Raw genomic sequence first — 15,852 nt, forward strand, 5'->3', positions numbered from 1 at the left:
AAGGAACCTCTGGAAGTCATCTGGTCCAAACCCCTGCTCAAGCAGGGACACCTACAGCAGGTTTCAAAAATCTCCAAGGAGGGAAAAGCCCCAACATCTCTTGGCAACCTGTTCCAGTGCTCCATCACCCGAACAGTAAAGAAGGGCTTCCTGACGTTCAAATGGAACCTCTCATGGCCCTGCTGATGTTCGCTGCCTCTTATCCCAGCACTGGGCACCAGTGAGAAAAGCCCAGCTCCGCCCCTTCTGCACCCTCCTTTCAGGAGTTTATAGACTTTGATAAGATCCCCCCAGCCCTCCTCTTCTCCAGCTCTCTCAGCCTCTCCTCACAGGAGAGGTGCTCCCCTCCCTTGAGCATCTTGGCAAAGAAGTAAAGACATGCTTGCATATAAAATTTAATTTGTACTGGAGAGAGCACCCCAGGTGTTAAGGGGCAGCACCTTGCAAGTACCAAATATAAAGGTATGCCATTAATTCATGTCCTAAGCAAAAGTTGATATTCCCAGATCTTCTGATTTTCTTGTCTGCATTGAATTTAATCCCTCAATTTAAGACAGAAAACAAAAAAGCTACAGTACTATTCTTAATAGCCATTTGTAAGAATTAGACATAAAAAGCTGATGTTAGCATAATTAAGTTTTTCTGTTCTGTATGTAAATTCATACTGATAAAAAGTTAGGAAGTTCCTTAAATGCAAGTAGTGTTTTGGGTTTTGTGGACTTGAACTTACTAAGTTATACTGGTCATTTGATAGCGAAGTTCAACTCTTCATAGGCCTCTGACATGAACAAGGAACTCCCTGTTCTCCACGTGAAGTGACAGGTCTGTTTGTTGTAACAAGGCTAAGTTTAAGTTTTCTTTTTTCCTGTCAACTGATATAAGCCACAGAAGGCTAGAGAAGTTCAGGATTCCTATGCAAGTACCGTTATTGGATAGGCATAGAGAAGTAGCATTTTACACCAGTCAAATACGTAAATTAACCCTTACTCTTACGCACAGAAAAGAGAAACCGCTTATTTGCATAAGCTCATCCTACAAGTCAAAGTACAAAGATCACTCATTAAATGACGTTTTAGCTTTGAGTCTTATTTTATGGCTGCTCAAACCAAAAAACATACGTAACATTAAGACTGCTGTGAAGTGGGCAAGTAACACACTAAAGTTTTCCAGCCACAGTGTAAAACATTGAATGTACAGAGAATGTCATATTACTTTTAAAGCTGATCACAAGATTGCAGACTAGACCTGCAAAAGCTGTTTATACAAAAGATTTGAAGTTACAAGAAATAACTGAATAAAAACATAATGGCTTATGAAAACTGCCAGCACAATTTACCAAGATGCTATTCCTGTTTCTAACGAACTTTTATTTTATTTATTTTTGAGAATTTACACAACAATAGAGGCCATAAAAGTCGCTTTGATAAAAACATGTGAAAGCCAAGTTAACCAGTCAAGTGTAATATTCCTAACCCAGATCTGTTTACTGAAAGGTGAAACATGAAAGACGCTATTCTTAGAGAATAAAAAGCTTCTTACTCTTGCCCAACTAACTAATGAGGTCTTTCCAAGCAAGGCTTGCATATTTGCCAAATGACAGTCTTCATCAAACTGGATTATTTCTCATCAACTCCATTTTCCTGAAGTAATAGTTACCTGCACTACATTACTCTGAAAGACTATTCTCTAAGTAGTAATGCAGACTTCCTCGGCAGGGACCTCAGAGTTTCAGAGAAAGACTGACAAAATCTTATGGAAACAGAATAACTGGGAATAAAATCTTAACAATTCAGAGTTGCATCAACTCATTCAGGTTTCTTGTTCTCTTAACCGAGGAATCTGCATACCCGCTCTTCCCTAGCACGATAGGTTCAAGGTTAAATTGCAGCACGTTTAACTAAAACAGTGACAGCTCTGCGAGTTTCTTGTCAGCTCATGTTTGAGATGTTCCTAAGTGCATTTAAGTCCTTTTTTAAAATTTCTAAAAGTATGAATGTTTAAATAAGACAGTGTTATGAATTTATTAAAACAGTTGACAACTTCAAGTGAAAACTGAAGGCTAAAGTACTCAAGATTACATAACCACACTTTGGGTATAATCTAGTGATAAACCACGTGACAAAACACAAGAGCAAGTCAGCATTCAGCAGACCAGAACTTCCAAAACCATCACGTTTAGTGCTAGAACTTCTTTATTTAATAAATTGCACCTAGTATTAATTTACGCTATTATTCCCTTCTGTCTCATCAAGAGTGAGGAGAGGAGGGAAAAAAGGGAAGTGAGGCAGAAAGGAAGTTAATTGCTATGTGATCCAATAATATGCTCTTTATAACCAGACTAACAAACCCATATCCACATATTCCTGAGGTTTTTAGATCAGATGTTGCTTCAAAGAACGCAAACTGTCCCCGGTAAAGGCAGCGAAGTAAATTCAACACTTCGTGCTTGGGAGTTATTGCTGAAGATAATAGAAAAACAGCCCAAGGAAAAGCAGTTTACTTCCACGCGCAGTGGAATATCTTACTAGTCACTAGTATGATGCATCTTAACACGCGTCATATTTGACACAATAACATGCATCTTAAGTCAATAAGTAGTTGTGCTAACATTTTTAAGAAAGCTAGCAGGAAATCTGATTTGGTGTATGAAGTCATACCCTACTACTACTTAGAAACAACTCCTGATTTCAGGGCCTGTCTTTACTGTGTAGCCTGTGACACAAAACAGACAAAATATCATCAAATTGATGGACACGACTGGGAAACTACAGTAGAATCAGCATTTCCCGAAGAACTATCAGATTTGCATTCTATTCCTCACTTTGCCCCTAACTTTCCAATTTCAGAAAGATACTGACCAAAGTATAAAACGGTAACCCTACCAACACCTACTTTTACCTCCCCAAGAACACAAGTTTCCTTGAAGATGGGAGTGAGAAGAGGGAAGAAAACTTAAAATCAGATACAGTTTTACTACCAGATATTGCATAACTGATAGCGATGCATGCTGCGTTACAAATATCAATGGAAAGCTTAGCACTGTTTATCTAGAAGAGCTAGGTTATTACAGGATGCATTCGTACCACCCAGCATCTGTCTCTTAGCTTCTACCTCATATTAAGTTTTACTATTGCAGAGTACAACAGGAGTACTGTTACTGTATCAAATATGGATGATACCTTTAAAGAGGTCCCAATAGATCAGGAACTATGGATTCAGAAAATATACCACAAATTATATGCCCAAAGTCTTTAGATGTGCCCTAGAAGATAAAGGAAGCGTGACTTCCTTCCGTTATCTTGTAAATATACATGGTATTATTATACATTCTGGTGTGCGGTTAATTGACACATGGATTAAGGAATATATTTATTTAGTTTCCTTCAGTGATTGTTACAGAAAATATTTGCAATCCAGACAGTAAATTACAGAAGTTAACTTTGAAGAAGGATCATCAGGAACTCCTTTTGAAGACTGAAGACAATGAAGATTCAGAAGTGCGTATAGAAAATAAACCCCAGAACTGTAAGGTTTGCATAGCAGATAAGCTAGAAACAAAGCATGATTAGTTTACACCTCCACAGAAGCAGCACTGAAGTCACTGTAGTAGGATGCAGTTGATGCTCATAAGTTTTTCAACACATGGGGAAAAAGAAAGTTATGTTTAAAGATAATGACTAGAACTTTTTCTTGTTCCACTAGAAAAGCCTTGGTACTGCAGCAAACCCTTTGTCAAGCAGCTATAGCTACCATCATGCATGGAACAGCTGAGCTAGGAACACAGCGTACAGTGACAACTCTGTGACCACAGCACAGGGCTATTACTTTATTTGTCAGCGTAATTATTTCATGTCTCTTAGAAGTACTCTAACTACACTCAGTTTAACTGTTGACCTTCTACATGCTGTCAGAATCTTCCAAACACACGAGGCTTTAACTTCACAAAGTACTTTCTCTGCTGTTCTAAAGCTCCAAAAGGAAGTACTATATCAAAACCCTTAAAATAAGTTGCAGATGTTCTCCAAAAGCAAATTTAAGCTTTGCATTCTGTGATTCTGTATGAAAGGTGATTATTTCATATGCCTGATAAAGGAAAACACATAGCAGAAAACTTTTGTGCAGTATGAATATATGAAAAGTCTTCTATTAAAGACACTGTTATAAGGCGTAATTAATCTAAGATCTCTTCCGTCTAGTAAAGCAATCTTACAAAGCTTAACTATTTCACCCTAGCTCAACTACAATTTAACTGGTCTTGTAAGATTTTTTTTTTAATTTTATTTTCTATTTTAAACAAACAAAAAAGTTAAACTAGTTTCAGAGAGGTTATATATACGTTCAGGCTAACTTACACCAAGACTTCATCGAAGTAACTAATGGGGGGTAAAAGTACTCTACAGAATACCAAAGAGGCGATCCCTTTTAACATACAAAACGCAGCAGACGAAAGCACTTACTTTTCATACACCAGTTCCTCATCAGTACAGAAGTAGTGGGTGTTCACCGTGCTCTTGGGCTTATTCCGCAGAGTGGCAAAGTACAGCCGATCTGAAAGACATTTGGGCTGCCCTAGGACCGGACCCAGAGCCCGGCGCTGCAGCAGGGGGGTCCCAGCACGGCCGCTGGGCAGGGGAGGGGACCCCCAGCGCGGGCGGGCACCCTGCGAGCAGAGGGGAAGCCAGCAGAGGCGTAGCAACAGGTGCCGGCCCCGCTTCTTGCCGGAACGGAGAGGAGGAAGGAACTACTCAGGCGTTCCCCGCAGCAGCGGGGCAGGCGGCTCGCGAAAACCGCAAGGCAAAGGGGGGCAGAGCCGAGCGGGCCCCCGAGCCCCCCGGGCGGCGGCAGGGCCGGGACGGGGCAGAAGCCGGGGCTCCTTCCCGGGGGGTCGGGGCCGGGCCGGCTGCCCCGGCCGCTCTCACCTTTCACGAACTCGGAGGCTCCCCCCAGCACTTCTGCGGCGGCCGCCGCCGGCTCCATCTTAAAGAGGGCGCGGAGCAGCGAGGCGCGGGGCGGCTCCGAGCTCATGGCGGCCCCGGGCGGCGCCGGGACGCGGTGGCTGGGAAGCGGCCCGCTGCCCGGAGGGGCCGCCCGCTGCCGGCAGCGCCGCAAGCCGCATAGGAACCGGGGCGGAGGCGAGAAGCGGCTCCGGGACGCGGCGGGCGGGCGAGAGGGCGCCCGTAGGGACTCGGGCTCCGCTCCGCCCCCAGCCCGGAGCCGCCCCCGGATAAGGAGGCAGCGGGCGGTTACCAGGCGACCGGCGGCGCGCTAGCAACAGCGGCACGGGGCCTTTGTCTGCACCGGCCCGGCGCCCAGCCGAGCCCAGCCGGGCGGCCGCCCTCAGCCCCCCACGGCTTTGCGGCTCCGCCCCCGCCCCACCGGGCAGCGGCTGTGCGCCCCGCAGCGCTTCCTTCTCCTCTGCCTGCCCCGGGGCTGCCACTGCGGAACGCCCCCGTGGGGCAGGGCAGCCCCGGAGGCGCCGCGAGTACCTCAGCGGGGTGGGAGCGGGGGGCGCCGCACGGCGCGGGCGGAACCGCTGCTGCCGCCCTGCCCGGGCTGGGGCTTTCGGTCGCGGGGGTCCCGGCCCGGCTACCCCCGCTCCGCCGTCCGGCCTGATGGACAGGCAGCCCCGCCAATCCAAAGCTGCTCTGCCAGCCCTCCGGCCAATGAGCGGGGCGCGCTGAAGAGACCGCCGCTCCCGGGCACGCCCCCCGAGCGGGTCTCGCCCCAGCGGCGCCGCCGTCCCGCCTCCCGGCCTCCTGCCAGCGGCCGCGCCCTCAGCTCTGAGGGGACCGAGGTGCTGCGGAAGGCGCCCGGCGATAGGGGACTGCGACGTGCGGCCTCGACACTGCGCGAAGCTCCCCACGCGCTAGGATGAGTTGAGGGCTCTCCCCGAGAAGTAACTGAGGGGTTAAGCAGCGGTGAAATGTTTCACGTGCGCTGCTAGGGCTGTGGAAACACGACAAGAATGCACCCTGGCTTTCTGCTTAAAGAAAGTGAAAGATGGACTTGGCAGGTGATTCAGAAAAGCTGTATTAACCTGTTGGCTGCAATTAACCTCCTGACAAAGAAACAGAATCATTAAAAGCATTAGAAATGCCTTTCTTCCACCCACCCCTTCCGAAAGAACTTGTAAGTGACAAACAGCAGCCTGCTGTTTTCTCACTCTCATACCTAATCAAGAAAAAGGTAATAAAAGTGAGGTAATCTGTTAAAGAAAACTGATGCTATTCTTCCCTAGAAGAAAAAAAAAAAAAAAAAAAAAAAGTTGAAATACCTTAGACATAATAATGTAATATGCAGCTCTGCGGTCCACATTATTATCCCCATCTTTTCATAACGTAACCTAGAATTGCTCCCAGTTCACATAATTCCAGTGTGCTTGCAGATGAGGCTAAACGGGAGCGTAAAACACTTCTGACTCTTCTGTTTTTAATCTAGTGTCATAAGCACAGGACGATATTTAAAAACTTTAAAAGTGCTGAAGTGAAAACACTTTTTCAAGTATTTGTTTTTGTAGCTGCTTATTTATTGTTGGTATTGGTTCTAGTTACTTTGTACCTGCATTCTTACATTGTTCCATTGTTCTTTTCCTTTTTTTTTTTTTTTTTTTTTTTTAATAGCTCCAGAACTAATATTCCTACGTATCACTCTGCTTGAGTCTGGTCTTATCAGCTTAAGCAAGGAATTTCTTTCTTACTAGTAAGTATCATTCTGTACAACATACTTGCAAGACTGAGACTGTAGTCTTCAGTAACACCACATTAAATAAAGGTTGCTGGAGGGTATTTGCTTTCCATGGAAATCAATGTGTTCATCTGTGTTGTTCAATATGGCTTTCTCTTGTATTTTTACCTGTAATTAAAACAAATACTAAGTTCTTTATTTACAAGCAATGTCTTGGAGTAGAAATTCTCTACAGGGCAATATATCCAAAACTATAGATTATTTTTACTCAAACTTTCATTACAGGCCAACACAACATACATTTCTAAGTGCATGCCACATTGAGGGGAACATGCATGAGCAGTCTCAAGTTAGCTTTAACTAAGGTATCTTGGGCAACAGAAGCAAAGATGGAGCTGTTTAACAAGCTACATTCCCAGTATCTAGAATCCCTAGATAGTTTATGCCTAAGCCTGTTCCTTGTAAAGGTATCTAGCTAGGTTAGTATATCTAGAATACATACATGACTGGAAACTGAAGCCCCCCTCTCAAAAATAGTTTGCAGACTTACATACCTTTGGTGAGATAACATGTTTTGGTTGCATACAAGTTTTTCATTAGTGGCAGTTAGCTAGAACCCTAAGCATAGAAAATACTTAATCTTTCTCATCCACCTGTAAAAATATACTAAATAACCTCCTCTTTTTTTTTTTTTTTTTTTTCTCAGTTCCAGCATTCTCTCGTAGCTTTTATAGTAGGCTGACACCTTTTAAAATGCTTTCGGAATGTTTTCATCTCATTTTTTTTCTTATTATAATTATTCCAATTACTATTTTTAATGTTTGACATCATGTATCAAGGTGACAGTGACATCTTGTGGCCTTTTTTTTAACTGTAGGTAAAGCAGCAATTTTTTTTGTAGTACTCTCGTATGATTTTAGGACTATATCCTGTTTTAAAAATGTAATTTTAGGAAACCAACTTCTTCTTAAATTAAAAATGTTTTTTTTTTTACAAGTATTTCTTAAATATGTATCTTAAGACACCATTTAAAAAAAATATATATTGCATAAACACTAATTTCTACAGAAAATTCAGAGATGGTGATGAATCTGTTTAGACTCCAAGATATTTCCAAGTGACATCTAGGTAAACTCCTAGAAGGACTCATCAAATACATATTACTTTGTTAAATATATAAATTAAATGTTCAGTAATATATTTGAGCAAAGACTTTCAAGGCACTTTTTTAACCATCGATGGACAAACACATTATTTGTAGTTACCAACAAACAAGTTAAAAACAAACAAAACCCCTTTGGTTCCTAAGCAAAATGAATTATGGCTAAATTTGAAGTCCAATCTTTGAATCTGCTTTTCTGTTTAAGACTAACTGCTTACTGCTATCATTTTATTATGTCTTTTTTACCCCTTTATGTGAACTTTAGGTAAATTAAATGAACGTATGCGTCAACAAATACCTAGGGTATTTTAAAAGAGTAAGATATTGGTACTGCTCATCTGTATTGAAACTGTGAGCTTACTTTAGACATCTAACAACGAAAATTTGGTCAATAATATGAAAATAAATACATAACAAATATGTTTAGATTTTTTATTTGTCAATGGTACAAATTAAATTTACAAGTATAATAAAAGCTTGTTCGATTAATTCCTTCACTGATAAAGAGCTTAAAAAAAAGCTCTAAATCAACCCCTTCTCCCCAACAAAGAACCCAATACTAAGATTTGGCTCAGTTGACAGTTCACTTTACATTTTAAAAATAAGGTAAACAGTATCTGTGACTCTTCACAATTTCAGTTAATACTGCACAGAACAGAAATCACAGATGAACAATTAAGTAAATGAAATGCAGTAAGTTACCTCTATGAAAGCTGCATTTCTGGAAAGGTCGTGGATCTATTTGAATACTATTTATCACTACAGCACAGTAATTAAAGTTTACTTTTCACTATTACAAGAAAATTAAACAGACTTTACATTGCCATATTACGATTTCACCCCTTATAACTTACAAAAATACTAGGAAGACTTCACTGACCATACAACAAATCCTTTAACACTGATAGAACAAGAGTCCTCTGCTCCCCCCAAAGAAACCCAGACTCCACATTCAGAATCAGCTCTAAAGAACTTGTTACATTTTTCAAACATTGCTTTTGTTCAGCTGAGCAGCTGAGAACAGGTTTGTCCTATGTTAACATAACATTTCCAAAACTAGAGTCGCAATATAACAAAAGCTATTAATAATAGCTGTTTCTTGCCTGAAGCCACATAAATCAGAGACTGGTAGTAGTCCATCCCTGCCACATCACTGTACTTCAGAACATTTTTTTATAATGTTTTACCCACTCATTGTACATTTTAATTCGGTTGCTAGAGCTACCAAAAACAGAAATGAAAGGAACCAAAAAGTAAACATTAACTTGAAAGAGTAGTTAAAAAAAAAAAAGCAGACCTGTAATATTACAAAATGTACACTCTGGAATAAATGTAGAACAGCTTACTCTCATCAGGAACTGTAAATAAGACTTCAGGAACTGTAAATAAGACTTTTTTTTTTAAAAAAAAAAAGTGAGAATTTTCTTGGGAACATTTTTGTAACAATGCTCATGCAATATAACAAAACATAACTAAGTACTCAAGATAGTATTAATAAGACAATCTTATTGTTTTCTTTTGCTTCCCTGCATATATAATTTTCATATTCTATGTATTCATGTATTTGTACATTTCCTACTGCTACGTTTTACCTTTCAACAGTTTGCAGTGTTTCAGCAACTCTAGGCAAATTATTAATAGGAAAAAAAATCCATATCAAAGAGATCATTCTTCCACTATCTCAGAAGGAGCAGTTGTTGTAGGCAATGGTTTTAGGACTATTTTAGATTAAGGTGGGGTACTCTTCTGGTTTGCTTTCATAGCAGCTTCAGAAACATCTCAGAATACAGAATAATAGCTTATATACAAGGTTCAAAAGGACTTTGTACAGGAGCCTAGAAGACTGGCCAGCCGTTTGCGGCAGCCCTTGTATAGTTTCACTGGGAACTGTTTGGAGGAGGAGGAGAGGGGAAGGAAGTATCTAAACATGCATCTATCAAAAATATTCCTAAACCTCATTTGACTAGATATGCATATTAAAAAAAAAATAAAAATAAATCATGAACACTAAGGGGTGCAGTTTTGTCTGCATGTTTCTGGAGAACTGGCCTAATTGTAAATGCTTTTCAGGTGAAGGAAAGAGGATCATTTTATTATAACTGAATATTAGTATTTATTTTTAAAGTTTTCTCAAAACTTTCCTTGGGGAGTTAGTAAGAAAGGGGGACAAAAAAATAAAAATTAAGAGCTGTATGGAAGAAAATTGGAGGCTACAATTAAGGATGGCCAAGATGCAGTAATTACGCCTTCTCTCTTTGCATTCAGTACAATTCACTGAGTATTATCTAACATCCAACCCCTTAAGTTCATTGGCTTACATTTTATTTTTGTGATTGGCATAGTTAGGAAAACCAAACTGAGAAATCATGATATTAGAATATTTTAAAGGCATGCCATCATAAATATTTACCAGTTTATTTACACAGTAAGATCTCTGTAACAAATGCTCTGCTCGGTGCCACATTCCGGAGTAGCCGCTGTTAGTGTCTTTCTCTAAATTCCTTATATCAACAGGCTTCACAAACACTCCTGAAGGCTTCCCTGTCTGCCTTGCTACCAGAAAATTCATGGCAATATCATCACAATTTTGAGTTTCATCTATTAAGGCATAAACAGCTTCTGGTTGTCTTTGAAAGTCTTCTAAATACCCACTATGAAAAAATGCTGCACCAATAAGAACCATAGAGTATTGATCTCCATTTCCAAATCCAGGGTTCTGCAATTCAAAGCTGCCATAACTGTATACACCTGAAGGCGTAGAAATGTGCTTTCTAGGAACAAATCCCACTATATGCTCTGGAAATTGCTGAAAGTAAAAAAGAAATGTAAAAAAATTAAAATGAAGATGACGCTGTGAAATAAAAATGTTAGACATCTTTCATGAAAACTTATGCTTTTTCTTTTTTTTTTTTTTAATGAGAGGAGCATAAGATTACTGCCAGTAAATACAGAGAACACAGCTGTTGGCATATGCTCCTTTGATCTACAGAAACGCTGCGCTTAAATACAGTTTTGCAAACTTAACACGATATGCCTCATTCCATATCGTATAGCGCTAACAAACATCTGTCCTCAATTTGCAGCTGTGTACTTGGCACAAAAGCAAATTTTACAGACAATCTCTTAGATACACAGAAAAACCAAAGCCTCTTATTTTTTGTTTTGCAGCCTACTAGCAATTTAAATAAATTCAGCAATTGGCAACTTCTGTGTTCATGTACAAGAAGAGTTAAAAATCTGAAAGTTACAAACTACAGGTATAACTAATATGGACTAACATTTTGGCAATTTCTATTATTCAATGTTTTAATCCTTTTAAAATCTAATTTTACAGCTAGAAAAACAATGGTAGAACACTGTGATATAGTATTACTCTAATTAAAGCCATTAATCTCATTTTAACCCATAAATACTGCCTGCCAAGGAGCAGAACATTACCTGCCAAACAGAAAAGGCAAAAGCAAGGTCATGAGCACTGACTAGCGTATCATCATCCATCATTAAAACAGCTGAAGGAAGGAAAAAAAAAAATTAACTTAGCAAAGGATTAAAATTCATGGGCACGGTATGCAGTACAGAATTTGACAAGTTAGCTGTGAAACTTCTATAACCATTTAGCTAAGTTGCAGATCTGTATCATAACTCCTTGAAAACAAATTCTGAAAACATACTTAGATTTCAAAGCTAAAGCAAGGTTGCAGCTCTGTAATAACTGGATGAAAACCTGAAGTTTAGAGCATTTGCCATCCTACAACAAAAATCAGGAACCTCTGATCATCTGTAGTACAGCTGGACAGATCTTTGTTGGAAAGCTTGGGAGAGTTTCACAATGCAACTTCAAATTCTACTAACCTTGTGTAAAATACAACTAAAAAGAATTAAATCTCATATACTGAAGAATGGTATAAGGAATTTTAAGCATAAAATTTTACCCATCTCCTCGCTTTTTCCAAGTTTGAGTAAACAAGCCTAATAAATCATATTGAACGATGCCAATGCAATTAACTATGATTGAAAAATCTTTGCCTTAAATTTTAGGCAAAAGGCTATCAGAAAATGGAAAATTATCAGAAAATTTCATTAACAGAAAATATTGAAAAATTACATCAGAACTCCAGATGCACTAAGGCTTCTAATGTTGCAGTCAGCACAATCCTATTACAGTAAAACAAACAAACAAAACCGCTGGGGAAGCTGAAGTTTCTAGTGTCTGCCTATATAATTCATGGTTTGAGTAGCAAGGCATGTTAGGAAGGGGGCAGTAAATAGAATTACCTTTACTAATCATGAGTAAGATCAGGTCTGTAATGCAACATTTGGATTTTTTTTCCACTTGAAACAAACAGGACTTATTGTTGTGCTTCTCCTGGAAAGAGCTTAGGAAGAATATTTAGATGAATAGCCAAAGACTTGGGAAAATATTATTAAAAAGTATATGTGACTTAAGATAGAAAGCTGGACAGTTAGGGAGGGGAGTTTCTCTGAAGAGCAGAACATGCTTGAGAACTGTCTTAAAATCATGAATTAAATCAAGTCTTTATCAGATTGCTTAAGATTGCAGAGACTCCACAGATACGTGCACTATGAATTTCAGTGAACTACCTATGTTTGCTAGACAAAGCAAACAGGCAAAGTTGCAAAGGCCTATGAAATGCATTTGACATCCCTTCTTTTTTTTTTTTTTCTTACTCTTAATTGCCAACTTCTAGCCTACTGCTTCTGGTGGTGACGGGCATCTAATACTATAATACAGGTTTCTTCTGTATTACCTTCATTGCATTAAGTGGCCCAACAGTTCCATGGATTCATGACAGAATAACTCAAACCATCTCTCTTCAGAATACAGATTTTGAGTATGAAAATATTAGTAGTAATATGAACTGCTGATTACCTTTTGTTTCCAGCTCAGGGAAATTCTGGAGTCTGTTCCTCATACGATTTACAGTTTGAACTTTAAAGACAACAGGGACAGGATGAGGACCCAAGGAATTCCACATTTCCTCTGGTATCTTCTCACCAATGTTGTTCCACACAACAATCACTTTATGTAAATGGGGGATGGCTTGATAATGATTTAAAAGCTTTAGCAGTAAGTCAGTTCTATTGTACGTCTGCATAATAAGAGTAAACGAATCCAAGGTAGACTGACTCTGGGCTTTTGGTTCCCTTCGCAAATTGGGCATTTTGTCATCTTTGATATTGGGAAGCAAAGCTGTTAATGCACCTGCCACAAGAAGCAAGACAATGATCACCACGGAAGTGAAGCGGAGTAGGCGGATTCCCATAACTCGTCCTGGAAGTTTACAGAGGTGAAAACACCTTTAAAACAAGTAACAGGAAAGGAAAAGTTATTAATCCAAATTCCCATAGCATTAAATAAACTTTTGTTTAAGTAGATAAATGAGTGAGTATGTAAGGAGGATTTTAGGACCTGAGACAATTAATTTCAGCTATCACAGCAGATGCTTCTGGTACTCGGTTTCTAATGTTTACATGCTTCTCACCTCCGCTTTTTTGGGTTAACTCTGAATTTCCTCGTTTTCCAAAAATTAACTTGGATTAATTCTTTAACTCTATATTGTTACCATCTCTTATTTTCTCAGTACTGTGTTTCTGAGTGAACATTTACATACCAAACTCATCCAGCTGAAATTAGAAAACAAATTTGTACTTCCAGCACTGCAGGAGCCTTGCCTTAGTTGTGAAACAAAAGGGAGAGAAGGTGCCTCCTCAAGTACACAGACTGAAAAATACTGTTCTGATCATACTAACTGAAGCTATCAAACAGCTAGGGCAAAAGAATCATGCCAAATGAAGAAATGTAGGGATGTGGGAACAGCAGAAGCAGCTGTTCTGAAATCCAGAATCCAGCAGAAACTGGAGGCGTCAGAGGCTAGGTGCTGCGTATTAGCTAACTGCAGGGTCGGGGTGCAGGATCAGCCTAATACAAGGTTTCTGGATCCTACTTTTGGAACTAAGTGGGAGCTCTTAGAAAGCAGCTCCTACAAAGGCAGCCTTGATTTTCACCTCTTAAGCAGTATTCCCAGTTCTCCAGACCTTTACAAATTGTAACCTCAGCGAGATCTACCAATCACTGCATTCCATGGTCTGCACCTCAAATGATGTGTGATCCGCATCTGTTCCTTCTCTCTACTAGCAAGATTGGTATGCATTGGATAAAAGATAAATAATCTAAGCTTACTGCTAAGTAGTTATTCAACTACAAATAGCAGGTGTTACTCCATTAGTATGTTCAAGGCTTTCAGCTGGAAACTCTGGTTAAATTGAACGATCCAGGACAGTCTCATCAATTAAAAATTTTGACAGACTGACTGATTTTTCACAGAAGTTTTGATCTTTTCCCCCCCTAAAGCTCATATATTGTGCTTGAAGATATGAATATAAGTTACGTAGTCTAGAAAAAACCCTCAACTTACCTCATTGTTGCCAGGTAAGATTGTTTTCACCCCTGTTGTTTTTACAGAAGGACAGTCGTTTGTGATCCTTGAATCTGATGGAGATTAGAAGGAGTCTATAACTGGAAATTAAAAGGAGTCTATAACTGAAGATCAGTAGTTAGCCCGCATGCTACCACCATCTTTCTGTAAATTAACATTCCTGTTGATTACCAATTCACGTGCACATTCTTGGCAATTATCCAATCCCTTTTCCTATTGCTCAGCTGAGTAATTATCTCTGCCTTTCAATGAAATCTCCAGGAACAAATTATTATGTTAAACCAATTGGTTAGAAAGAAAACAGAGTGTTGTTTTTTTTTTTTTTTCCCTAACCATTGCAACATCTCTGTATTCCTTAGGGTCAGACAGAGATGCAAGCACGTCTCCAGAAACTCTATTACAAAGTTTACCAATCACCTCTAAAATGCATCATTTGGCTACTATAGTCAAGCAAGTAGTCCCAGTAACAGATCTCTTCTGGCTCATCCCCTTCAAACTTTCCTTTACAAAGCTTACAATTGCATCAGAGGTTTAAGGCACAACATCTGGTGTTTTTTAACTACCTGGTCTGTCAGGTAGAGAAGGGAAAGCAAATATAAGTGTAAGCGCAAAAAGGAAACATCCACAAGATGCAGGACAGTAATCTAAGAAAGCTGTATAAGTTGAGTTCCAGATTTATCACTGGCTAATTTTGAGATGCTAGAGAAGTCACTGAAGCTGTTTCCAGAAATTAATCACTGGTTTTGGTTGCTTCGTTTTAGGTCATGCCTGATTTGTAAAGAGGATGGATGAGCAGCTGTAGCTACTCAGCACGTCTTGGTTCCAGCATATCTTGGTCATACGTGATTTTGTAAAGGTGAGCCTCAAATTCTCTTCCCCCAGTTGCAACCTAGATGTGACAGTACTTATCAATTCTACTATGATGATTAATTAGTAATAATTTAAAAGCACAATTAAAGTTGAAATTTAAATGTTGTTTATTCCAGTAATGAAACCCGTGTTTCATCACATCCTTAGGCTTACTCAATTACACGCAATAGGCTGTAGTGATAAGCAAGAATGCTATTATGTACCTGCTACTTAAATGTCTTATACAAAACCTTTACAATTAAAATCATAGAGCTTTTCAGTTAGAAAGCATTGATTAGTTTTGCCAATTACGTTATGAAATTGCAACGTAACACCGACCGCACACATACACCTCCTGTGGAGAACATCTCCAACCAGGACTGACGGAGATCAGAACCGTAACCCAACGTGCCCCGTTTCAACCCTCATTTCTCAATACAAACGGCTTCCCGCGGGGCGGCAGGACCCCAACGCCAGGGCAGGGAGCTCCGCGCCGCCGGCCCGGCCGCCCCCTCACGCACGGTTTCGCTCCCGCGCGGGCCGGTCCGAGCCCCCCCCCTCCCGGGAGCTGCCCTCGCGGCCCCGCAGCGCTCCGCACCTCGCGGCCCCGCGCTCCGTCCCGCCAGGCCCCGCTGCACGGCCCGGGCCGCGGCCCCAGCCCGGCGCCAGCCCCGGCAGCGCCTGGGGTGCGCAGGCGCG

The 15,852-nt window shown here is 40.4% G+C and overlaps 2 protein-coding genes across 3 annotated transcripts in view; both read right to left on the reverse strand.

Annotated features, from left to right (window-relative positions):
• CDC14A (cell division cycle 14A) overlaps positions 1-5,306 on the reverse strand; it is a 56,461-nt gene extending 51,155 nt beyond the window's left edge. The window contains 2 exon segments of the mRNA XM_035333190.1: positions 4,458-4,548; positions 4,920-5,306. Coding sequence (XP_035189081.1) covers positions 4,458-4,548; positions 4,920-5,025 — 197 coding nt within the window. The 5' untranslated portion in view covers positions 5,026-5,306.
• A 2,960-nt stretch (positions 5,307-8,266) lies between these two features.
• EXTL2 (exostosin like glycosyltransferase 2) lies at positions 8,267-14,605 on the reverse strand. Of its 2 annotated transcripts, XR_004752891.1 has the most exons (5): positions 14,284-14,605; positions 12,738-13,165; positions 12,122-12,222; positions 11,285-11,355; positions 10,607-10,652 (listed from the first exon to the last, which is right to left on the reverse strand). XR_004752891.1 is itself a non-coding variant. In XM_035333392.1 (4 exons), the coding sequence occupies exons 1-4, from the start codon at positions 14,286-14,288 to the stop codon at positions 10,161-10,163; spliced, it is 996 nt and encodes a 331-aa protein (XP_035189283.1). In that variant the 5' UTR covers positions 14,289-14,596; the 3' UTR covers positions 8,267-10,160. The 2 variants fall into 2 exon arrangements, 1 of the variants encoding a protein (XP_035189283.1); XM_035333392.1 differs by lacking the exon at positions 12,122-12,222 and having other exon boundaries at positions 8,267-10,652; positions 14,284-14,596.
• Positions 14,606-15,852: the final 1,247 nt, after the last annotated feature.

Source organism: Oxyura jamaicensis, chromosome 8, assembly GCF_011077185.1.
Source record: "Oxyura jamaicensis isolate SHBP4307 breed ruddy duck chromosome 8, BPBGC_Ojam_1.0, whole genome shotgun sequence".
NCBI lineage: Eukaryota > Metazoa > Chordata > Aves > Anseriformes > Anatidae > Oxyura > Oxyura jamaicensis.